At 44.4% G+C, this 26572-nt stretch overlaps 1 protein-coding gene across 1 annotated transcript; it reads left to right on the top strand.

Annotated features, from left to right (window-relative positions):
* Positions 1-7886: 7886 nt before the first annotated feature.
* On the top strand, positions 7887-25873 carry EPCAM (epithelial cell adhesion molecule). The gene is made up of 9 exons (XM_010364294.2): positions 7887-8317; positions 12080-12187; positions 12417-12657; positions 13819-13884; positions 16216-16279; positions 17831-17932; positions 18976-19176; positions 24013-24057; positions 25420-25873. Exons 1-9 carry the CDS (start codon positions 8242-8244, stop codon positions 25459-25461), a joined length of 945 nt encoding a protein of 314 aa, XP_010362596.1. The 5' UTR covers positions 7887-8241; the 3' UTR covers positions 25462-25873.
* The last annotated feature ends 699 nt before the right edge of the window (positions 25874-26572 follow it).

The following is a 26572-nucleotide window of genomic DNA, read 5'->3' as shown; positions in this document are numbered from 1 at the left end:
AGGTGGTCGTTGCAGTGAGCTGAGATCACGCCACTGCACTCCAGCCTGTGCAACAGAGCAAGACTCTTGTCTCAAAAAAAAATTAACATTCAGACCATTCAGCGACCTCCCGCGCCCAGGTGGCCTGGTCCTCCATCTTGCCCTTCGCTCCATCTTGCCCTTAGCCTGAGCCCCCCTCCACCCTGCTCATTCTCCCTCTGGCCATTTGGGGTCACAGCGCACCAAGAGAAGAGGACGCCACCTTCCCTGTCCCATCCTTACTCGGGTGTGCACCCTTTGCTAGGGCCCGTGCCTCCACCCAGGTCAGAGCTTGGAGATTCACCCCCTTGCTTTCACATTTAAATAAGATGCAGGCAAAAGGCTGCCACAGAAATAGGCGCTGCACACTTGTTCATAAGCACTTGGTAGAAGCACATAGTAGGTGCTTAATATTTACTGAAAAGTTGAGTACCTAGTAAGCACTCAAAACCTGGTGAAAGGCCGGGTGCGGTGGCTCACATCTGTAATCCCAGCACTTTGGGAGGCCAAGGCAGGCGGATCACCTGAGGTCAGGAGTTTGAGACCAGCTTGGCCAACATGGTGAAACCCATCTCTCCTAAAAATAAAAAAATTAGCCAGGTGGGGTGGCATGTGCCTGTAGTCCCAGCTACTCGGGAGGCTGAAGCAGGAGAATTGCTTAACCTGAGAGGCGGAGGTTGCAGCGAGCCGAGATCACACCACTGCACTCCAGCCTGGGTGACAGAGTGAGACTCTGTCTCAAAAACAAAACAAAACAAAACAAGAAAAACCTGGTGAAAATAAAGCACCTGTCAACAATGCTTGGTGCCCAATGCCTGCCACTTAATATATGCTCCATGACTGGCAGTTATAATTATTGCTATATTCTATCAGTGTTCCACACTAATTGACATAAATCTTACAAATATGCTGAGTTGGCCAGGTGCAGTGGCTCACACCTGTAAGCCTGCACTTTGGGAGGCAGAGGTGGGAGGATTACTTGATTCCGGAAGTTCAAGACCAACCAGAGCAAGATGGGAAGACCTCCAACTACATTTAAAAAACAAATAAATAAATAACACTCAAACTCCTAACCATTCCTTAAGGTATTGTATAAGCTCACACCTGTCTTCTCTCAATCACCAAACTCCAGCCCCATTGACCTCCTTTCTGTTCTTCCAGCATACCCTGTCCATCTTATCCATAGCAATATGAGACATTAGGTCAAATGTGTTCCTGAAATCAAGGTAGGCTATTATTTAAAGCAGTAGCTCTCAGTCCAAAGTGATATTGACATTCTCAGGGGGCTGGGAAATGTGTGGAGGCTTTTTTGAGGATTGTCAAAATGACAAAGGGGATTGAATGGTTAGAGATTAATCTCCATGAAACGTTATGAAGAATATCCTATCTAAAATTCCAATAGTGCTCCATGTAGAGACATTTAGTGCAAAACATTCTTATGTCCACAAAAAAGACTTGTGTAAGAATGTTCATAACAACTTTATTCATAATAGCGCCAAATAGGAAACATTCTACATTTGGCTAATTTGCTGCATTATGTTGTTGTTGTTGTTGTTGAGACGGAATTTTGCTCTTGTTCCCCAGGCTGGAGTGCAATGGCAAGATCTCAGCTCACTGCAACCTCCACCTCCCGGGTTCAAATGATTCTCCTGCCCCAGCCTCCTGAGTAACTGGGATTACAGGCATGTGCCACCACATCCAGCTAATTTTGTATTTTTAGTAGAGACGAGGTTTCACCATGTTGGTCTCGAACACCTAACTTCAGGTGTTAGTTAGTCACCTGCCTCGGCCTCCCAAAGTGCTGGGATTACAAGTGTGAGCCACCGCACCCAGCCTTGCGTTTAATTGTAATAGATATCACTTAATAAGCATCTACATATGAATTAACTAAACATTATGTTTAAGTGCTTATTATACAGTGCTTTATATTTTACAAAAGAATTTAAAGTGGAAAATATATGAAAAAGGGTTTTTTTTTCATGGTAAAGGGTTAGAAGTTTTGCTTTTGTAGACAAAGCTAATTTTTAGGCTGGGCGTGGTGGCTCACGCCTCTAATCCCAGCACTTTGGGAGGCTGAGGCCGGCAGATCACTTAAAGTCAGGAGTTTGAGACCAGGCTGGTCAACATGGCAAAAACCCATGTCTACTAAAAATACAAAAATTAGCTGGGCGTAGTGGTGTATGCCTGTAATCCCAGCTACTCAGGAGGCTGAGACATGAGAATTGCCTGAACCTGGGAGGAGGAGGTTGCAGTGAGCCAAGATCCTGACACTGCACTCCATCTTGGGTGACAGAGGGAGACTCAATGTCAAAAGAAAAAAAAAAGTTGGCTGGGCGTGGTGGCTCACACCTGTAATCCTAGCACTTTGGGAGACGGAGGTGGCAGATCACTTGAGGTCAGGGGTTCCAGACCAGCCTGGCCAACCTGGGGAAACCCCCGTCTCTACTAAAAATTCAAAAATTAGCTGGGCCTGGTGGCATGCGCCTGTAATCCCAGCTACTTGGGAGGCTGAGGCAGGAGAATCGCTTGAACCCAGGAGGCAGAGGTTGCAGTGAGCCAAGATCACGCCATAGCACTCCAGCCTGGGCAACAGAGTGAGGCTCCGTCTAAAAAAGTTAATTTTTAATGACAGATATAATGACATGGTAGAAATTATGCATATACATTTACATATATATTAAGGTGAACTTTGAATGTACAAATGCAAACTATTGTTATAAACTTAAACCAACTAAATATTATCTCCCACTCTGTGAAGTATATCCTATGAACCCAGGTTCTTTGGGATATGTGAGAAAAATTAATGAACAAGTAGCATAAATATAAAACTATTAACAAAGAAGATCTAGAATAGAGAAAGATTTGCTACGTAGTGGTTAAGGACTTTTACTCTTCATTCTATATAAAGGACTTTTGTTTTCTACTCATCTATTACTCATGGGATGACAAAAATTTTTAGTAGTGTATTTTATATATATATATATATATATATATTTTTAGACAGAGTTTTGCTTTTGTTGCCCAGGCTGGAGTGCAATGGTGTGATCTCGGCTCACCACAACCTCCGCCTCCCAGATTCAAGTGATTCTCCTGCCTCAGTCTCCCAAGTAGCTGGAATTACAGGTGCATGCCACCATGTCCAGCTAATTTTTGTATTTTTAGTAGAGATAGGTTTTCACCACGTTGCCCAGGCTGGTCTCAAACTCCTGACCTTAAGTGATCCACCCACCTTGGCCTCCCAAAGTGCTGGGATAACAGGCATGAACCACTGCACCCAGCCTGAATATATTAATAAATGTGCTTAAATATGGCACTAGAACTACAAAAGATTCGCAATTAAAACATAAAATGAGTAATTTCGAGCAGTGAATGAAAAATTCAGAAGGTGTTAAAGAGGTATTAAAATAAACAATGCCGGCCAGCGCAGTGGCTCATGCGTATAATCCCAGCACTTTGGGAAGCTGAGGCGGGTGGATCACCTGAGGTCAGGAGTTTGAGACCAGCCTGGCCAACGTGGTGAAACCCCGTCTCCACTAAAAATACAAAAATTAGCTGGGCGAAGTGGCGGGCGCCTGTAATCACAGCTACTCGGGAGGCTGAGACAGGAGAATTGCTTGAACCCAGGAAGTGGAGTTTGCAGTGAGCTGAGAACACGCCATTACACTCCAGCCTGGGTGACAAGATTGAAACTCCATTTAAAAAAAAAAAAAAGGCAGACTCGGTGGCTCACGCCTGTCATCCCAGAACTTTGGGAGGCCAAGGCGGGAGGATCACAAAGTTAGGAGATCGAGACCATCCTGGCTAACATGGTGAAACCCTGTCTCAACTAAAAATACAAAAAGGAGCTGGGTGTGGTGATGGGCACCTGCAATCCCAGCTACTCAGGAGGCTGAGGCAGGAGAATTGCTTGAACCCAGGAGGCAGAGGTTGCAGTGAGCCGAGATCATGCCACTGCACTCCAGCTTGGGTGACAGAGCAAGACCCCATCTCAAAAAAAAAAAAAAAAGAAAGAAAAAAGAAAAAGAAAAAGAAAAAGAAAAAATAGCCTGGATGTATACTCAGATACAATGAGTCAGAGATTAGTCTGGTATTTTGTCATTTATTTAATAATTATGCTTACTCAACTCACTTTATTGCAATTAACAATAAATAGCTGTCCAGTTATAAGACGATGAAATTCTCCGGATTAGGTGAACAGATTTAGATCTCAAAATGGAACATTTTGCCAGTAAAGCCACAATAACTAGTTAGATTATTCTTGGGAAAAGTATGTGTAATTTGGAGAAAGGAAAACTTCCTGAAAACATCCAAAATTCAGCAGACAACAAAAATCTGGTTAACTTGTCCCTGATTTGTTAGGACTATTTATTTATTTTTTTTGAGATGGCGTTTCGCTCTTGTTGCCCAGGCTGGAGTGCAATGGCACAATCTTGGTTCACTGCAACCTCTGCCTCCCAGGTTCAAGGGATTCTCCTGCCTCAGTCTCCTGTGTAGCTGGGATTACAGGCGCCCACCACCACGCCTGGCTTTTTGTATTTTTAGTAGAGATGGGGTTTCACCATGTTGGCCAGGCTGGTCTCAAATTCCTGACCTTAGGTGATCTGCCCGCCTCGGCCTCCCAAAGTGCTGGGATTACAGGTGTGAGCCACTGTACCTGGCCTAAATAGCTTATTTCATATACCAAGTGAAATTTAAATTATACAAAGGCCAGGCGTGGTGGCTCAAGCCTGTAATCCCAGCACTTTGGGAGGCCGAGGCGGGCGGATCACGAGGTCAGGAGATCGAGACCATCCTGGCTAACACAGTGAAACCCCATCTCTACTAAAAATACAAAAAATTAGCTGGGCATGGTGGCATGCGCCTGTAGTCCCAGCTACTTGGGAGGCTGAGGCAGGAGAATGGTATGAACCCAGGAGGTGGAGCTTGCAGTGAGCCGAGATTGCACCACTGCACTCCAGCCTGGGCGACGAGCGAGACTCTGTCTCAAAAAAAAAAAAAAAAGTAAATTATACAAAACAAATTGTAGAGGTACTTATAACAGCATGACTATTTACATTAATCAACTCGCCTACACTTCAACAGAATACAACATATAAATGATTGTTTAATATAAAATAAGCTTTGATTTGACATATACTTGTAGAAATTAATCAAACCTAGCTAAATCTTAAAATTGCTTTTTTACCTTTCCTTTTTTTTTTTTTTTGAGATGGAGCGTCGCTCTGTTGCCAGGCTGGAGTGCAGTGTTTGGATCTCAGCTCACTGCAACCTCCGACTCTCTGGTTCAAACAATTCTCCTGCCTCAGCCTCCTGAGTAGCTGGGATTACAGGCGCCTGCCACCACACCTGGCTACTTTTTGTATTTTTAGTTGAGACGGGTTTCACCATATTGGCCAGGATGATCTCGATCTCCTGACCTCGTGATCTGCTAGTCTCGGTCTCCCAAAGTGCTGGAATTACAGGCATGAGCCACCGTGCCAGGCTTTTTTTTTTGAGATGGAGTCTTGCTCTGTCACCCAGGCTGCAGTGCAATGGCACGACCTCGGCTCACTGCAGCCTCTGCCTCTCGGGTTCCAGTGATTCTCCTGAGTAGCTGGGATTACAGGCATGTGCCACCACGCCTGCTTAAATTATTTTTTTGTATTTTTAGTAGAGACGGAGTTTCGCCATGTTGGCCAGGCTGGTCTCGAACTCCTGACCTCGTGATCTGCCCACCTCACCCCCTCCCCCCAAGGTGCTGGGATTACAAGCATGAGCCACCGTGCCCGGCCTCCTTTCCTCTTTTTTTTTTTTTTTTTTGAGACGGGGTCTTGCTCTGCCGCCCAGGCTGGAGTGCAGTGGCCGGCTCTCAGCTCACTGCAAGCTCCGCCTCCCGGGTTGACGCCATTCTCCTGTCTCAGCCTCCGGAGTAGCTGGGACTACAGGCGCCCGCCTCGTCGCCCGGCTAGTTTTTTTTTGTATTTTTTAGTAGAGACGGGGTTTCACCGTATTAGCCAGGATGGTCTCGATCTCCTGACCTCATGATCCGCCCGTCTCGGCCTCCCAAAGTGCTGGGATTACAGGCTTGAGCCACCGCGCCCGGCCATCCTCTTTTTAACTCTTACTTTTATGATTTCTTTAGCAGATAAAAAAGCTTTTAAAAAATAGGTTACAGTGATATTACACCTAGCAAAAAATAACATTAAAAACTCTAAATAGTATATATATGAAGTCTTTATAATTATTTTAATATTGTAATAATATAGTGTGTTGTGATTTGAATTCATTTGCACGGAAATCGATTACTGTCCTTTGTTTCTATTTCCCTATATTTTCTTTCCAAAGGCCTCATCAACATTGTCCTTTCTTTTTTTTTTTGAGAGGGAGTCTCACTCTGTCGCCCAGGCTGGAGTGCAGTGGCGGGATCTCAGCTCACTGCAAGCTCCGCCTCCCGGGTTTACGCCATTCTCCTGCCTCAGCCTCCCGAGTAGCTGAGATTACAGGCGCCCGCCACCTCGCCAGGCTAGTTTTTTGTTTTTTGTTTTTTTTAGTAGAGACGGGGTTTCACCGTGTTAGCCAGGATGGTCTCGATCTCCTGACCTCGTGATCCGCCCGTCTCGGCCTCCCAAAAAGCTGGGATTACAGGCTTGAGCCACCGTGCCCGGCCAACATTGTCCTTTAATAGTATCCAAAACCCAAAACAATCTCGGTTCTCAGTATTTGACTCTATAGGAACACCGTTTTTCTCTCTTATTTATTTATTTATTTATTTATTTATTTATTTATTTATTTATTTATTTATTTATTTTTTGAGACGGAGTCTCGCTCTGTCGCCCAGGCTGGAAGGCTGGAGTGCAGTGGCCGGATCTCAGCTCACTGCAAGCTCCGCCTCCCGGGTTTACGCCATTCTCCTGCCTCAGCCTCCCGAGTAGCTGGGACTACAGGTGCCCGCCACCTCACCCGGCTAGTTTTCTTTTTGTATTTTTTAGTAGAGACGGGGTTTCACCATGTTAGCCAGTATGGTCTCGATCTCCTGACCTCGTGATCCGCCCGTCTCGGCCTCCGAAAGTGCTGGGATTACAGGCTTGAGCCACCGCGCCCGGCCCTCTCTCTTTATTTTTATTTTTGAGATGGAGTCTTGCTCTTGTCGCCCAGGCTGAAGTGTAATGGCATGATCTCTGCTCACTGCAACCTCCGCCTCTCAGGTTCAAGCTATTCTCATGCCTCAACCTCCCGAGTAGCTGGGATTACAGACATGTGCCACCACGTCCGGCTAATTTTGTATTTTCAGTAGAGACAGGGGTTCTCCATGTTGGTCAGGCTGGTCTCGAACTTCCAACCTCAGGTGATCCGCCCGCCTCGGTCTCCCAAAGTGCTGGGATTACAGGCGTGAGCCACCGCGCCTGGCCTGGGAACACCTTTTCTTACATCTTCAAGTGCCAGAAATGCTTATGAAAACGAGAAAAGAAGTATTAAGAGTAATTATAAAGAAACACTCATTTTCTTCCCAAGAGCGCCAGGGAGATTTCTTCTTTCCTCTTCTTTCTTTCTTTTCTTTCTTTTTTTTTTTTTTTCTAATTTCAAAGGAGTATAATTAAATTGCCAGGTAAAAACTCAAAGGTCTTTTTCACAGTGTTTTGGAAGGTTCTCTGCTTGTGTTTGTATTCCCTTTAGCCTCCACCTTCCTCTATCCAGTCCCCGCACCCTTTCCCCCAGGCCCCGTTCTTCAAGGCTTCAGAGTAGCTCTCCTCCGGTTAAAAGGAAGTCTCAGCACAGAATCTTCAAACCTCCTCCGAGGCCACCAACGGTCCCTAACGCCGCTAAGGAGCTGAAGCACCTGGGGCGGGGCGGGGCGCGCTGGCCTACACCTGTGGAGGGGGCGGCGCCCCAACGGCCGCGCCGGGGCTGGGGGAGGGGAGCTACTCACTCCCCGCTCAGGGGCGGTGACTCATCGCCAACCACGGGCGGCCAGAGATGAGCAGTCCTGGGAAGGGGGCGAGAGGCGGGGCCGCCAGGTCGGGCAGGTCTGCGCTCCGCCCCGCCGCGCGCACAGAGCGCTAGACCTTCGGCGAGTGAGCACCGTTGACGCTGTCCAGGGACCTCCTAGTCGCTGTCCTCCCGACGCGGACCTGCGCGCCCCAGGCCTCGCGCTGCCCGGCCGGCTCCTGGCGCCCCACTCCCGGCGCACGCCCTCCCGCGAGTCCCCGGCCCCTCTTGCGCCCCTCTTCTCGGCGCGCGCGCAGCATGGCGCCCCCGCAGGTCCTCGCGTTCGGGCTTCTGCTTGCGGCGGCGACGGCGAGTTTTGCCGCAGCTCAGAAAGGTGAGGCGCGGACTTGGAGCAGAGTTGTGGAGTTGGGCTGGGCTGGGGGGCAGCGGTGCGCGGCCCCCGAAACGGGAATAATCGGGATCAAGAGGCCTCGCTTTCCAGCCTGGAGACCGGACGGCGCGGCTGTGCCCCGGCCCAGGCCCTCCGCGCGGTAGAAATGGCGAGGGGGCGCTCACTCGCGCCGTTCGGGGGAGCAGCCTCACTTTGCAGGTTTGCTCGCCTCGATTGGGAAATGGACCCGGGCGGAGGCGGGGGACAGGTGGCGAACGGAGTGCCCACGTCCGGGTTTCCTGCGGCCACCGAACCGGTGCCTCGCGCCCTGGCTCACCCACCTCCTCCTTTCGGGACGGACTTGGGGTTCCAAAACAGCCCCAGCCGGAGTCTCTGCGACAGGGACCAGCTGGCCCGCCCTTGTCCTTGTCACCGACAGCGGGCCCCGGATGTGGGCCTCAGGCGAGGACAGGTGCCCGCAGGGAGGCCTCCAGGGCCGCTATGCACCTGCGCGCGGCAGGCGGCCTGGACTACACAGGGCGTGTGGGTGTTTTCCCTTTTCTAAGGATCATATGAGTAATGCCAAGCTTATTGTAGGGAACGCAGAAATAACAATAACCGTAAAGAGTAAAAACCTATAATCGCAGAATTTTGAGAATCCCATAATTAATAATTAGGTATATCTTTCTTTTTATTTATTTGTTTATTTTATTTTATTTTTTGAGACTGAGTCTCGGTCTGTCACCTAGGCTTGATGATCTCAGCTCACTGCAACCTCCGCCTCCCGGGTTCAAGCGATTCTCCTGCCTCAGCCTCCTGAGTAGAGTAGCTGGGATTATAGGCGCGCGCCACCACCCCCTGCTAATTTTTGTAGTTTTAGTAGAAACGGGATTTCTCCATGTTGGTCAGGCTAGTCTCGAACTCCTGAGCTCGTGATCCGCCCGCCTCGGCCTCCCAAAGTGCTGGGATTACAGGCCTGAGCCACCGCGCCTGGCCTATTTTACTTTTTTTATTTGAAACAGCCTTGTTCTGTCGCCCAGGCTGGAGTGCAAGGGCACGATCTTGACTCATTGTAGACTCCGCCTCCCGACCTCAGACCATCAGTCTGCCTCAGCCTTTATGCCTGGCTAATTTTTGTGTTTATTTATTATTACGTATTATTATTATTGAGACAGAGTTTCGCTCTTTGCCCAGGCTGGAGTGCAACGGCGCGATCTTGTCTCACTGCAACCTCTGCCTCCTGGGTTCAGACGATTCTCCTGCCTCAGTCCCCCAAGTAGCTGGGACTACAGGCATGCACCACAACGGTCGGCTAATTTGTATTTTTAGTAGAGACTGGTTTCGCCATGTTGACCAGGCTGGTCTCGAACTCCTGAACTCAGCTGATCCACCCACCCTCTCTAAGTGCTGGGATTACAGATGTGAGCCACTGTGCCCGCCGAATATTTGTATTTGTAGAGACGTCCAGGCTGGTCTCGAACTCCTGGGCTGAAGTGATCACTCGGTTTGGGCCTCCCAGAGTGCTGGAATTACAGGCATGAGTCGGCCGGGTTTCTCTCTCTCTCTCTCTCTCTCTCTCTCTGTCTCTCTTGGAAACAGTGTCTCCGCCTGTGGTTCAGCCTGGAGTGCAGTGGCACATTTACAGCTCACTGCAGCCTCCATCTCCCGGTCTCAAGTGATGCTCTGACTTGGACCTCCCAAAGTGCTGGGATTACAGGCATGAGCCACAGGTCTGGCATCTCCTGATTTATTTGTAAGCTGGTGCCTAGAAGTGGAGTGGCGTTTGCCAAAGCTCTCTGGAAGGACTTTTATACTTTCACTAATGGAGTGGCCTAAATTCAGTAATTACACTCTCAAAGTAATGCAGTTTAGTCAACTCATGTTTTTCTAGCTTCAATCTGGGACTACATACTTAATGTTAAATTGCTTTAAAGTGGTCATAGCTACTACAGGTTTGTTCTCAAAGTCTGCACCTGACTGGTCTGATTTAAATTTCACGCCCCTTAGGAATAAACAATGTGTTTTAAGCAAGTACAGGATGGGGCTGCAGAAGATTTAAACGCTTCAGAACAAGTGCTGTATTTTCCCCTTTTGTGACCCCAGTATTGAGTTTAGTGTTGGGCAGATTAAAGGTGGTTCATATCAATTATAACTTGAACAGGGAAACATTGGAGTCAACTTAGGGTACTTGGGATACGAAGGTTCAATATAAAAACTCTGGTTTGTCGTGCTAGCTCTTTTTTTTTCCCTCTTCAGTTGAACTGAGGAGATAGTTTTTGTTTTTAATGATTGTGCTCTTTTAACTAGACAAAAGGAATTAGAGTCTTACCAATTCGCAGTTAAATGAACTTTTGAGGTAGTTAAGGACAAAACTATTAAACTGACATCAATAACCCAGAATAGGCTGCTTAGTATCACTCTCCAAATCAGGTACTAGGATTTAATTTAGTTAGGAAACTCACAGGGATGACTATAACTGCAGTTGAAAGTGTAATTTTTCTAAGATATAAAATGGTTTAAAGATTGAATATATTTCTGTTAAGCCCCAAAGGAAACATCCCTCATTTAAGAAAATGGGGTGGGAGAGCGAGAGAAGGTGAGGATTTGCAGATCCTAGAATTGAATTGTTGATTTTTTTGTAAAAGAGTCAGTAACAGCTGGCTGTGGTGGCTCACGCCTGTAACCCCAGCACTTTGGGAGGCTGAGGTGGGTGGATTACCTGAGGTCAGGAATGCTAGACCAGCCTGACCAACATGGTGAAACCTCATCTCTACTAAAAATACAAAAAAAGGCCAGGCGCGGTGGCTCACACCTATAACCCCAGCACTTTGGGAGGCCGAGGCAGGCGGATCATGAGGTCAGGAGTTTGAGATCAGCCTGGCCATTATGCTGAAACCCCATCTCTACTAAAAATACAGAAATTAGGCAGGCGTGGTTGCAGACCCCTGTATTCCCAGCTACTCAGGAGGCTAAGGCAGGAGAATCGCTTGATCCTGGAAGATGGAAGTTGCAGTGAGCTGAGATCATACCACTGCACTCCAGTCTGGGCGACAGAGTGAGAATCTTTCTGAAGAAGAAAAACAAAAAAAGGCAGTGACTAACAGGGATGTTATTTAGCAGGACAGGAGTGAGGAAAGAGCTAAGACTGAGAGTTTCACAAAGGCAAAGCTATAAATGATGTTTAGAGAGCTGTGTTCTTGTTTTAAAAAATTGTAACAGGAGGCCAGGCACAGTGGCTCATGCCTATAATCCCAGCATTTTGGGAGGCTGAGGTGGGAGGATTGCTTGAGGCCAGGAGTTCAAAACCAGCCTGGGCAATATGGCAAAACCCCAACTCTACAAGAAGTAAAAAATTAGCCAGGCATGGTGGTGCATGCCTGTAGTCCCAGCTACTTAGGAGGCTAAGATGGGGGAGGATCAGTTGAGCCCAGTAGGTCCAGGCTGCAGTAAGCCAAGATTGTGCCACCGCATTCCAGCCTGGGCAACAGAGTGAGACCCTATCTCAAAAAGAAAAAAAAAAAAAATCAAAACAGGAATGCATGTAGATTAAACTATGTGTCTGTATACAGTATGCAAACGTTCACAAGTGCCGGGCACTTAGGAAGTAGTCTATAGCTGAAAAATAAAACATTCAGGACCACTTTTTAAGGTTTTGTGTCCTTGTAACTTTAAGGCATTATTATTGCAATATAACTTAGCTGGGACATGAGAGTTAATAGATCCATATTTTAAAGTAGTTTTTTTTGTTTTTTTTAAATTTTCTAGAATGTGTCTGTGAAAACTACAAGCTGGCCGTAAATTGCTTTTTGAATGACAATGGTCAATGCCAGTGTACTTCAATTGGTGCACAAAATACTGTCCTTTGCTCAAAGCGTGAGTAAAATATCCTTATTACCTGTAAGCTTTATTTTGACTTAATACTTCTTTAATTGATGTGCCTTGAGTTGGAAAGAGTTTTATTGGCTTAAATCTGAATCATGTTATAAAGTAAGTGTGGGAACACATAAGTTTCAAATAATCTTTGACCCTGGAACTTTAATTTTTTTTCCTGTAATCATGAAATCGGTTATTTTTCAGTTTGGCATTAAGGTTTCTTTTTCAGTGGCTGCCAAATGTTTGGTGATGAAGGCAGAAATGAATGGCTCAAAACTTGGGAGAAGAGCGAAACCTGAAGGGGCTCTCCAGAACAATGATGGCCTTTACGATCCTGACTGCGATGAGAGCGGGCTCTTTAAGGCCAAGCAGTGCAACGGCACCTCCACGTGCTGGTGTGTGAACACTGCTGGGGTCAGAAGAACTGACAAGGACACTGAAATAACCTGCTCTGAGCGAGTGAGAACCTAGTGAGTGGGGCTGCCTATACTACTTGTTTTCATGCTGTTCAGATTCATTTAATTAAATTTATTTTTGATTATGTAATACGATTTCATGGTTTAGAATTCAGAAGATATGAGTGTCCGGTGAAAAGCTTCCTTCTTATTCCAGTCCCCACTGCTACCCAGTGGACTTCCATAGAATTGATGTTATTGATTATTCTATAACCTTCCAGAGATAGTTGATGAATGTGTTATGTATCTGTTTTATTATTTTTACATAAATGGTAGCATACTAGGTATAATTTTTCTTTTATATCTTAACATTATTCAGTATTTCATAGTTGCATTAGTATTAAATGTATGTAATTTAACCTATGTATTTGCTCATTTATAGTGCTTTAGAAGTGAGATATGCTTTAGGGATTGTTTAATGAAAAGGAACAGAAACCTACTCACGCTAGCTTAAGCAAAAAAAGACTTCATTGGAAGGCACTAGAAACTGGAAAGGATGTCAGGACCAAAGTGGGCACTTTCTGTTTTTCTATTTTGGTCTTCTGGAGCCTCATTGTCAATTTTCTCTTTGTGCCCTTTCTTTTTTTTTTCTTTTCTTTTTTTTTGAGACAGAGTTTCACTCTTGTTGCCCAGGTTGAAGTGCAGCAGCACAATCTCAGCTCACTGCAGCCTCAGCCTCCTGGGTTAAAGCAACTCTCCTGCCTTAGCCTCCTGAGTAGCTGGGACTACAGCTGTACCACACCTGACTAATTTTTGTATTTTAGTAGAGACAAGGTTTCACCGTGTTGGCCAGGCTGGTCTCCAACTCCTGACCTCAGGCAATCCACCCACCTGCACCTCCCAAAGTGCTGGATTACAGGTGTGAGCCACTGCACCTGGCCCTTTCATGCCTTTTCATCGTTTCAGTTGAACAGGGCACAACACTGCCAGCTTAACCTTGACTTCATGTAACCTTCTGTGTTGTGTCCAGAGAACAGAGGGCAGTATTAGAAAGGGTGTTCCCTCCTGGATGTGTCCTTTATGAAGGATGTGTAAGGGAATAAATTATGGGAATAGCTACTACATAATTTTTTTTCTCTTTGTCCTTATAATTCAAGAATTTTAGTGTTAGCTTATTAGGAAAATAGTATAAAAGACTGAGTTATAGTCAACTGACATTGTCTTTTTACTTTATAGCTGGATCATCATTGAATTAAAACACAAAGCAAGAGAAAAACCTTATGATGTTCAAAGTTTGCGGACGTAAGTGCGATGAAATGCATCATATTATTCTTGCACAATTGGTGGCTCAAATCTTCCATCCTACACCATTTGAAAAGCACAAGTCTAAATGCTTTTTCATATATCTGAAAAACAAAGTTACTTGAAATAGAGTTACAAGAATAGCACAGAGATTCCAGGAATACACTTCACTCAGATTCACCAATTAACATTTTGGCATATTTACTTTTTATATATGTATGTATGGATGAATATGTGTGTGTGCTTTATATCAGTGTATCTATGCATGTATAAATATTTTTCCCAGAAGCACATGAAAGCAAGTTGTAGATATCAGGCCCCGTTATCCCTAAGTACTTTAGTGTATCTTTTCCTAAGAACAAAAGGCATTTTCTTACATAAACCACTATACAACGATCAAATTTAGGAATTTTTTTTTTTTTTTTTTTTGAGGCAGAGTCTCGCTCTGTCGCCCAGGCTGGAGTGCAGTGGCGCGATCTCGGCTCACTGCAAACTCCACCTCCCGGGTTCACGCCATTCTCCTGCCTCAGCCTCCCGAGTAGCTGAGACTACAAGCGCCTGCCACCACGCCCGGCTAATTTTTTTTTATATTTTTAGTAGAGACGGGGTTTCACCGTGTTAGCCAGGATGGTCTCGATCTCCTGACCTTGTGATCCACCCACCTCGGCCTCCCAAAGTGCTGGGATTACAGGCTTGAGCCACCGCGCCCGGCTGGAATTTTTTTTTTTTTTTTTTAGACGGAGTCTTGCTCTGTCACCCAGGCTGGCGTGCAGTGGCGTGATCTCAGCTTACTGCAACCTTTGCCTCCTGGGTTCAAGCGATTCTCCTGCCTCAGCCTCCCAAGTAGCTGAGACTACAGGCGCCTGCCACCACGCCCAGCTAATTTTTGTATTTTTAGTAGAAATGGGGTTTTACCATATTGGCCAGGCTGGTCTCGAACTCCCGAACTTGTGATCCTCCCACCTCCGCCTCCTAAAGTGCTGGGATTACAGGTGTGAGCCACCGCACCCGGCCAGGAAATTTAACATCGTATCACGTTGTACCCATTTTCCCAATATTGTCCTTTGTGGTAATTTTTCCCCTCTGATTCAGAACCCAGTCCAAGATCAGGTATCACATTTAGTTGTCATGACTCTTTAGTCTCTTTTAATATCGAACAGTTTCTTGGCCTTTCTTTGTCTTCCATGAACTTGCTATTTTTGAAGAGCATGGGCAGGTCGTTATATATAATGTCCCTTAAATTGTGATTTGTCTGATGTTTCCTCTTTTTTTTTTTTGAGTTGGAGCTTCCCAATAAAGTTGCCCAGGCTGGAGTGCAATGGCGCAATCATGGCTCACCGCAACCTCTGCCTCCCAGATTCAAGGGATTCTCCTGCCTCAGCCTCCCGAGTAGCTGGGATTGCAGGCGTGCACCACCATGCCTGGCTAATTTTTTTTGTATTTTTAGTAGAGACGGGGTTTCTCCATGTTGGTCAGGCTGGTCTCGAACTCCCGACCTCAGGTGATCCGCCCACCTCAGCCTCTCAAAGTGCTGGGATTACAGGCATGAGCCACCTCACCCGGGCCTTGATGTTTTCTCTTAACTAAAAACAGATTATGCATTTTTGACAGGAAAGCTACTTACGCTATCTTGTGTCCTTTGTAGTACTTTTTTTTTTTTTTTTTTTTTGGAGACGGAGTCTCGCTCTGTCGCCCAGGCTGGAGTGCAGTGGCCGGATCTCAGCTCACTGCAAGCTCCGCCTCCTGGGTTTACGCCATTCTCCTGCCTCAGCCTCCCAAGTAGCTGGGACTACAGGCGCCCGCCACCTCGCCCGGCTAGTTTTTTGTATTTTTAGTAGAGACGGGGTTTCACCATGTTAGCCAGGATGGTCTCGATCTCCTGACCTCGTGATCCGCCCGTCTCGGCCTCCCAAAGTGCTGGGATTACAGGCTTGAGCCACCGCGCCCGGCCGTGTAGTACTTCAGATTAGGAGTTGCATGATGTCAGCTTGTCCCTTACTAGTTATGTAAACTTTGGTTAAACTGGTATCTGCCAGGTTTTTCCACTGTAAAGTTACCATTCTCCCTTTGTAATCCATAAGTAATCTATGGGCAGATACTTGGATATTAAGTAAATGTTCTTTTTCTAATTAAACTGGCACCCAGCAGTTTGAATATCAATGGATGATTCTAGCCTGAATCAATTATTATTATGATAGTTGCAAAATGGCAGAAAAATTTTAACTTTAATAGCAATTCTACACCATGAGCTATCTGCTTAAAGAGTAGTGCTTCTTACTGTTGTGTGGTACAAACATTTTTTTTTAAATACAGATTTTAAATTCTTTACAGTGCACTTGAGGAGGCGATCAAAACGCGTTATCAACTGGATCCAAAATTTATCACAAATATTCTGGTATGATTTTTTAATAAGTGAGCTTTAGCAGGTAGTTGGTGAGACAGTATGTTTTGAGTATAAGGACAGCCAGTGATTTAAGTGGTGGTTAAATACACTTACTAGAGCAACAGTTTCAGATCTTGGGTACTTAATGTGAATTTCCTGTTACTGTTTTTTGTTTGTTTGTTTCTTTAAGATAGACTATCGCTCTGTTCCCCAGGCTGGAGTGTGGTGGCAAGATCTCTGCTCACTGTAACCTCTGCCTCCAAGGTTCAAGCAATTCTCGTGCCTCAGCCTCCTGAGGAACTGGGACTGCAGGCATGCGCCACCATGCCCAGCTAATTTTTGTATTTTTAGTGTCAATGGGATTTTGCTATGTTGGCCAGGCTGGTCTCGAACTCCTGGCCTCAAGTGATCTGCCTACCTCAGCCTCTCAAAGTGTTGGGATTACCGGTGTGAGCTACAACGCCCAGCCCGTTGTTTTCGGTTATCGTTGTTTCCCTTCCATAGCCTTTGAAAAGCCTAGTTTTACTCCTAAAGAAAATGTAGTATCTCTTAGTATCCCTAAAACATTTGAGTTTTCTTTTCTTGGAGAACCTGTCCCAGTGGATGAGCTCCAGTAACATCTTAAAGTAAATATGCACCAAAATAACTTTCAGTAAATATGGTTTTGGTGCATATTTACTTTAGGATGTTACTGGAGCTCCCATCTTCTCTGCTTTCAGGAACTGGTCCTTAACCAGTTAGCCCTTATTTAACTCTTTAAACTCTGGTTTAAAAAAAAAAGAAACTTAAAAAGTGTGATGGAACTTTAAAAGGCAGTATGAATTTATTCAAGACTCTTTAGAAAGAATATACTTTTTTTACTCTTTAAAAACAACATGGTAAATGCATGCTGCATTTTACTTTGCATTTCTTTTTTTTTTTTTTTTTTTGAGACGGAGTTTTGCTCTTGTTGCCCCAGCTGGAGTGCAATGGCGTGGTCTCGGCTCACCACAACCTCCACTTCCCAGGTTCAAGTGATTCTCCAGCCTCAGCTTCCCTAGTAGCTGGGATTACAGGCATGTGCCACCATGCCTGGCTAATTTTGTCTTTTTGGTAGAGATGGGGTTTCTCCATGTTGGTCAGGCTGGTCTTGAACTCCCGACCTCAGGTGATCCGCCTGCCTCAGCCTCCCAAAGTGCTGGGATTACAGGCATGAGCCACCGCGCCTGGCCTTACCTTGCATTTCTTTAGTATTTTAGTTTTAAAGTAGTTCTAATTCAAATAAAATACTTTCATATCTTATTTAAAAACCTTTTCAATATAAGAAAATTCTCTTAGGAAAAATTGTGCGTTGTAATTATGATTGGTTGCATGGCTGTCTTATTTCCCTTTGATAGATTTAGAGACCTCCCAAAGATTTCTCGATTAATGATCAACTTAATTATCCACTAATGGAAAGGAACAGCGATGCATGTAGATTATAGAAAATCAAACACTGACTATTCTGATTCTCAAATAATGTTATTTTCAAATGATTTTGACTATATTAGTATTAATTTGTATTATTCAATTTTTTTCCCCCAGTATGAGGATAATGTTATCACTATTGATCTGGTTCAAAATTCTTCTCAAAAAACTCAGAATGATGTGGACATAGCTGATGTGGCTTATTATTTTGAAAAAGATGTGAGTATAATCTTCTTTATTCTATTCTTGTGTTCAGGAATGTAGTCTATCATGTCTCAATGAATTAAATATATTTCATCACCTTTTTCTCCACTTACAGATCAACCAAATGGTACTGCTGCTGCCATTAATTTTGTCCTCCCTGTCACTCACATGCATCTTACTTGTTTGTGTATTTATGTCTCTTATCAAATTGTTCTGCCTAAAATATCTCCTCTGTTTCTTTTTTTTTTTTTTTTTTTTTTTTGAGACGGAGTCTCACTCTGTCGCCCAGGCTGGAGTGCAGTGGCCGGATCTCAGCTCACTGCAAGCTCCGCCTCCCGGGTTTTACGCCATTCTCCTGCCTCAGCCTCCCGAGTAGCTGGGACTACAAGTGCCCGCCACCTCGCCTGGCTAGTTTTTTATATTTTTTAGTAGAGACGGGGTTTCACCGGGTTAGCCAGGATGGTCTCGATCTCCTGACCTTGTGATCTGCCCGTCTCGGCCTCCCAAAGTGCTGGGATTACAGGCTTGAGCCACCGCGCCCGGCCCTCTGTTTCTTATAATTCTTATTTATTATCTACTTGGTAGTTACTTAGTTTGTGCATATATGCTCCCCTATGATATTTGTAATTTACACAAATAAGAGTCTGTTTAAAAAGACTGTTAACTGGTAATGATTAAAATATTTTGTTTAAACTTTAATCTATTATAGTGAAGTATTTTCTGCTGAAATATGAGGTTTGCTTCAAAATAATCTGGGCGGGGGTGAAGGGAGAAAAGGAAGAAAAGATGAAGTAAGAGAGGCTGTGTGTTGATGTCCTTGCATCTGGGTGATAGGTACATGGATGTCATTGCACTACTCTTTCTACTTTCGTGTATGTTGAAAAGTTCCTGTAACAAACAGTTTAAAATTTTAAAGTTCCAATAGAATAGATTGTTATCACTAAAACCATAAAGATTCTTGGCAGCAGTTCTTTTGGCATACAATTTGTATGTAATTACATGTGACCATGGTTTGTTTTCTTAAATATTTTTAATTCCTTTTCTCCTTTTCAATACAGGTTAAAGGTGAATCCTTGTTTCATTCTAAGAAAATGGACCTGAGAGTAAATGGAGAACAACTGGATCTGGATCCTGGTCAAACTTTAATTTATTATGTCGATGAAAAAGCACCTGAATTCTCAATGCAGGGTCTAAAAGCTGGTGTTATTGCTGTTATTGTGGTTGTGGTGATAGCAATTGTTGCTGGAATTGTTGTGCTGGTGAGTACAGAACAAGTAAAATTTCATTTAAGGGTATATTTTTTCAAGAAAAAGTAATAATGGCTGGGGGCGGTGGCTCACACTTATAATCTCTACACTTTGGGAGGCTGAGACAGGTGGATCACTTGAGCCCAGGAGTTTGAGGCCAGGCTGGACAACATGGCAAAACCTTATCTGTACCAAAAATACAAAACAGCCAGACGTGATGGCTTGCACCTGTGGTTCCATCTACTTAGGAGGCTGATGTGGGAGTGGTCAGTTGAGCCCAGGAGATCAAAGCTGCAGTGAGCCATGATCACACCACTGCACTCCAGCCTGGGCAACAGAGCAGGACCCTGTCTCAAAAAAAAAAAAAAAAAAGGGGGGGCCAGGCACCGTGGCTTATGCCTGTAATCCCAGCCCTTTGGGAGGCTGAGGTGGGTGGATCACCTGAGGTCGGGAGTTTGAGACCAGCCTGACCAGCATGGAGAAACCCGGTCTCTACTAAAAATACAAAATTAGCCGGGCGTGGTGGCGCATGCCTGTAATCCCAGCTACTCAGGAGGCTGAGGCAGGAGAATTGTTTGAACCCAGGAGGCAGAGTTTGCGGCTGAGATCACGCCATTGTTCTCCAGCCTGGGCAACAAGAGCGAAACTCCGTCTCATAAAAGAAAGAAAGAAAGAAAGAAATCTTACTAACATAACAGAATTCAGAAACAGGTTTGAGGGTATTTGGAAACTGAGATTTCCAGTTCAATCAACCATGTTTGGCTATCCATCTGGAACAAAACAAAAGTTGAATTCCTATTTCACTCCACTAGGCTGGCCATATTGCCTAGCTGTGTAAGGGTGGTATGTCCAGAGCACAGCAGTAGGAAAGGAGTTGGGCAGTGTATCTGTGTTCAAAGACATTTACATTTTTAAAAATATAAAAAAGTAAAACAATTCCCAAGAAAATTAATTGATGGAATGTTTGTACAACCTTGTGGTAGGGGCAACCATGTAAGGCAAGAAATCTGGAATCCATGAAAGAAAAGATACATATGTGTATGTGTATTCTGAGAGAGGGTCTTGCTGTGTCACCCAGGCTGGAGTGCAGTGGCATGATTATAGCTTACTGCAACCTCCAATTCCTGGACTTAAGTAACCCTCCTGACCCAGCCTCCCAAGTAGCAAGGACTACAGGTACGTGCCACCATACCTGGCTAATTTTTTAATTTTTAGTAGAGACCAGGTCTTGCTATGGCTGCCGAGGCTGGTCTTAAACTCCTGGGCTCAAGCAATTCTTCTGGCTTAGCTTCCCAAACTGCTGGGATTACAGGCATGAGCCATTGCACCTAGTCCTATATATATATTTTGGCTTCATTAAAACTAAACATTTTATATGGCAAAGAGACTGTGAAGTAAAAAATATCAATGATGGGCATTACAAAACTATGGTGCATAAAGCAAGAAAGGATGTTATACATAATACACAAAGAGTTCTTAAAAATTGATGAGGAAACCTAAAGAAAGAATTACAACAGGTAGGGATAGACAGTTAACAGAAATTTCAGATGGCAAATGAACACGAGTGGTTAATGCTGGAAGTCTAATCCTGTAGAAATAAATGAAAACACAAGTGCAATAAGGAAGCACATTCAGTTATTGTATCATAGCATTGCTTGTAAGGGTGAATCTGGCCAGGCGTGGTGGCTCACACCTATAATCCCAGCACTTTGGGAGGCCGAGGTGGGCGGATCACCTGAGGTCAGGAGTCCAAGACCAGCCTGACCAACATGGAGAAACCCCATCTCTACTAAAAATACAAAATTAGCCAGCATGGTGGTGCATGCCTGTAGTCCCAGCTACTCAGGAGGCTGAGGCAGGAGAGTCGCTTGAACCCAGGAGGCAGAGGTTGTAGTGAGCCGAGATCACGTCATTGCACTCCAGCCTGGGCAACAAGAGCGAAACTCCGTCTCAAAAAAAGAATAAAAACAAACAAACAACAAAAAAGTGAATCTGGAAAATACCCTGAGTGTGTATCAGTAAGAGAGTAAATTGTATTTATTGTATCTACGATAGGGAATAATGTGAATGAGTGAGTTCGATCTTTATCTTTGGATCTGGAATGGTTGCTGTGATGTTGATATGGGCTGTGCACAGGTGGTGATGATACTGCATGATCCCATTTTTAGACCCCAAAACTTAGATGCATGTATATATATATGATATTTGTATTGGTGTGGAAAAGGAGGATGTGGAAGAATGCACACCAAACTGTTAAATTTCTTTCTTTTTTTTTTGAAATGGAGTCTCGCTGGCCGGGCGTGGTGGCTCAGGTCTGTAATCCCAGCACTTTGGGAGGCCGAGGCGGGTGGATCACGAGGTCAGGAGATTGAGACCATCCTGGCTAACACGGTGAAACCCCGTCACTACTAAAAATACGAAAAATTAGCCGGGTGTGGTGGCGGGCACCTGTAGTCTCAGCTACTCAGGAGGCTGAGTCAGGAGAATGGTGTGAACCTGGGAGGTGGAGTTTGAAGTGAGCCAAGATCGCGCCACTGCACTCCAGCCCCCTCCCCCCTCCGCCCCTCCCCTTCCTTCCTTGTTCTCCCATTGGATACAGCATCGTTTTTTATTTATTTATTTATTTATTTATTTTATTTATTTATTTTTTTGAGACGGAGTCTCGCTCTGTTGCCCTGGCTGGAGTGCAGTGGTCAGATCTCAGCTCACTGCAAGCTCCACCTCCCAGTTTCACGCCATTCTCCTGCCTCAGCCTCCTGAGTAGCTGGGACTGCAGGCGTCTGCCACCTCGCCCAGCTAGTTTTTTGTATTTTAGTAGAGACGGGGTTTCACCGTGTTAGCCAGGATGGTCTCGATCTCCTGACCTCGTGATCCGCCCGTCTCGGCCTCCCAAAGTGCTGGGATTACAGACTTGAGCCACCGCGCCCGGCCCGGTTCGTTTTTTATTTATTTATTTAGGTTTGTTTCACTTGTCATGGTAGACTTTGTTTTTGTTTAGTAGTGAAAATTTTATTTTATTATTATTTTTTTTGAGACAGAGTCTTACTCTGTTGCTCAGGCTGGAGTGCAGTGGTGCAATCTTGGCTCACTGCAAGCTCTGCCTCCTGGGTTCACACCATTCTCCTGCCTCAGACTTCCGAGTAGCTGGGACTACAGGCGCTCGCCACATGCCCGGCTAATTGTTTGTATTTTTAGTAGAGGACAGGGTTTCACCGTGTTGGCCAGGATGGTCTCGATCTCCTGACCTTGTGATTCGCCCACCTTGGCCTCCCAAAGTGCTGGGATTACAGGCGTGAGCCACCATGCCCGGCCGCTATTTTTTTATTATTTTTTTATTTTTTTAATTTTTTTGAGTCAGAGTCTTGCTCTGTTGTCCAGGCTGGAGTGCAGTGGCCGGATCTCAGCTCACTGCAAGCTCCGCCTCCCGGGTTCACGCCATTCTCCTGCCTCAGCCTCCCGAGTAGCTGGAACTACAGGCGCCCACCACCTCGCCCAGCTAGTTTTTTGTATTTTTTAGTAGAGACGGGGTTTCACCGTGTTAGCCAGGATGGTCTTGATCTCCTGACCTCGTGATCCGCCCGTCTCGGCCTCCCAAAGTGCTGGGATTACAGGCTGGAGCTACTGTGCCCCGCCTATTTTATTATTTTGAGACAGCGTCTCCTTCTGTTGCCCAGGCTGGAGTGCAATGGTGCACGAGCTTGGCTCACTGCAACCTCTGCTTCCTGGGTTCAAGCTATTCTCCTGCCTCAGCCTCCCGAGTAACTGGGATTACAGGCACATGCCACCACGCCTGGCTAATTTCAAATAATATGGTGAAATAATAAGGTTTCACCATATTTGCCACGGTGGTCTTAAACTCCTGACCTAAAATGATCCACCCACCTCGACCTCTGAAAGTGGTAGGATTACAGGCGTGAGCCACCGTGCCTGGCCTATTTTATTTTATATATGTATGTATGTATGTACATGTGATCCACCCACCTCGACCTCTGAAAGTGGTAGGATTACAGGCGTGAGCCACCGTGCCTGGCCTATTTTATTTTATATATGTATGTATGTATGTATGTATGTATGTATGTATGTATTTTTAGAGATGGAGTCTTGCTCTGTCACCCAGGCTGGAGTACAGCAGTGCAATCTCCACTCACTGCAACCTCTGCCTCCCGGGTTCAAGCAATTATGGTGCCTCAGCTTCCTGAGTAACTGAGATTACAGGCGCGTGCCATGACACCTGGCTAATTTTTGTATTTTTAGTGGTGATGGGGTTTCACCGTGTTGGCTAGGCTGGTCTGAAACTCCTGACCTCAGATGATCCTCCCACTTCGGCCTCCCAAAGTACTGGGCTTACAGGCATGAGCCCCTGCACTGGCATGAAATTTTTAATTTAAGAAACAATAAATGTTTATGGATAGATGTTAAAATTAATTTTTTTCAGATCAAAATTATGTCCATTAAAAGCATATATGTCAATTGGCCGGGCGCGGTGGCTCAAGCCTGTAATCCCAGCACTTTGGGAGGCCGAGACGGGTGGATCACGAGGTCAGGAGATCGAGACCATCCTGGCTAATACGGTGAAACCCTGTCTCTACTTAAAAATACAAAAAACTAGCCGGGCAACAAGGCGGGCGCCTGTAGTCCCAGCTACTCGGGAGGCTGAGGCAGGAGAATGGCGTAAACCCGGGAGGCGGAGCTTGCAGTGAGCTGAGATCCGGCCACGGCACTCCAGCCTGGGTGGCAGAGCAAGACTCCGTCTCAAAAAAAAAAAAAAAAAAAAAGCATATATGTCAATTTAGATAACCTTTTTTTGAGTAGCAGTCCTAAAACAGTAATTGTCTTTCTTCCACTCAGGTTATTTCCAGAAAGAAAAGAATGGCAAAGTATGAGAAGGCTGAGGTAAATGGATTACTTACCTAAATAGAAAGGCCCTGTTGAATCTATTACTCCTAGTCACTCTAGCTTCCTACACACTGATGCATTTCAGTTATACTGGAGTCCCTTTATACTGTTGCCTTTAGGGTCTCAGGGACAGTCTTAGAATGTGCTCTTACCTAAATCTTCTTATATGAGTTCCATGGCAGATCACCATCTACTGATTTTTGCCTCATAGAAGAGTGGAATGGGAAGTCTATGGTTTTTATTTTACAAAGTGTCAACATCTAACAGAATCTTCTAAAGGCATACTCCAGTGGATTCACCTTGGAGAAACTCATTGTGACTGGTGATCTGTTATCTTTATGCCAGTGAAATAATCATTTAATACGAATTTAATTTGTCATAATAAATCTATTGTGTACTAACTAGTCATCTATACTAGTATGAGATCAAAGTGGCAGATTGTTGTTGTGTTTCAGTCCCTTGGAATTGAATATGAACACTTGTCCTTGAACCCTATCATTAACATTTTTCATATATCTATCAATTTTTGTGTATCTTTGTATATGGGCCACTTACTAATATTTTAGCAAGTAATAAAAATAGAAATGTAAAGGAATATTGGAAAAAATCTAATAGAACCAGAAAGTTCTAGCATTTTTTCCCATTCCGTAGTAGGTCATCTGGCTTGTTTGGTTTGGTGACCAGAAGTCTAGAAGACTAACCTGAATTGAACTGTAACAGACAGGCAGAAAGACAAAGTAGTGTTGTAGTGCAGAGCAGTACAGACCTGGGTTTGGCTGGGCAAAGTTGTATAACTTCTTTAAGCCTCCATGTTTCCTCATCTGTAAAATGAGGATAATAGATAGTATGGACCTGTTGCAAGGATTAAAGATAATCGGTGTAAAGTGTTGGTCCCATGCTTGCCACATAAGAAAATATTTGTCAACAGAGTAGTAGTAGTCACTGTCATCGTCTCAGTTTGCCTGTAACTAGTTGTGTGATCTGAGACAAACACTAATTTTGAACTTGAGTTTCCCCCCATATAAAATGAAAGATTGATAATAGAAAGTAAATCAATGTTTTCTTAGCCTTAAAAATAGTATGCACTTAATAAAAATCTTATTCTTAAAGATCTAGCTTACCTCCAACTTGCCCTAGTCACTTTGGCGATCTTATCTCTAAATAGAAGCTTGAAAACACTTAAATGTGTGTTTCCTTGCAATATAACTTTTTCTTTTTTTAATTTAAATCAGTCTTATAAATGTGGAAAAAAATCATCTTGTGTTCCTTTAACTTTATTTTTATTTAATACTATTTTAAGAGTGAACAAAAGATTGAAAAATTATTTAGAATTTTTTTCTGTACTTTTTCCTGTTTCAGATAAAGGAGATGGGTGAGATGCATAGGGAACTCAATGCATAACTACTATAATTTGAAGATTATGAAAGAAGGGAAATAGCAAATGGACGCAAATTACAAATGTATGCGCATGGGACGAAGACATATTTGAAGGTCATGAGTTTGTTAGTTTAACATGATATATTTGTAATAGTGAAACCTGTACTCAAAATATAAGCAGCTTGAAATTGGCTTTACCAATCTTGAAATTTGACCACAAGTGTCTTATATATGCAGATCTAATATAAAATCCAGAACTTGGACTGCATAGTTAAAATTTTTTATGTGTAACGTTCAAATGTGTGCATTAAATATGCTTCCACAGTAGAGTTTGAAAAACTATCTGATTTGTGATTGAAAGCTGTCTTTCTATTTACTTGAGTCTTGTACATACATACTTTTTTATGAGCTATGAAATAAAACAGTTTAAACTGAATTTCTTAACTTGGACATTTCAAATTTCTTCTTGTTCTTGTTCTTTTATTTATTTATTTTTTTTTTGAGATGGAGTCCTACTCTGTCTCCCAGGCTGGAGGGCAGTGGCACAATGTCTGCTCACTGCAACCTCCACCTCCTAGGTACAAGCGATTCTTCTGCCTCAGCCTCCCGAGTAGCTGGGACTACAGGCGTCCACCACCATGCCCGACTAATTTTTGTATTTTTAGTAGAGACGAAGTTCACCATATTGACCACGCTGGTCTCAAACTCCTGACCTCATGATCTGCCCACCTCTACCTCCCCAAGTGCTGGGATTATAGGCATGAGCCACCGTGCCCAGCCTCTTTGTTTTTTTGTTTTTGTTTTTTCTTTTTTTTTTTGGAGACAGGGTGTCCCTCTGTAGCCTAGTCTGGAGTGCAGTGGCACAATCTCGGCTCACTGCAGGGTTCAAGCGATTCTCCTGCCTCAGCCTACCAAGTAGCTAGGATTACAGGCGCCCACCACCATGCCTGGCTAATTTTTGTATTTTTAGTAGAGACAAGATTTCTTTTTCTTTTTTTTCTTTTTCTTTTTTTTTTTTTCTTTTTTTTTTTGGTGAGACAGAGCCTCATTCCATTGCCCAGGCTGGAGTACAGTGGCATGATTTCGGCTCACTGCAATTTCTGCCTCCCGGGTTCAAGCAATTCTCCTGCCTCAG

This window comes from Rhinopithecus roxellana, chromosome 17 (genome assembly GCF_007565055.1).
Source record: "Rhinopithecus roxellana isolate Shanxi Qingling chromosome 17, ASM756505v1, whole genome shotgun sequence".
Lineage (NCBI taxonomy): Eukaryota > Metazoa > Chordata > Mammalia > Primates > Cercopithecidae > Rhinopithecus > Rhinopithecus roxellana.
This window is presented reverse-complemented; position numbering and strand designations above follow the sequence as displayed.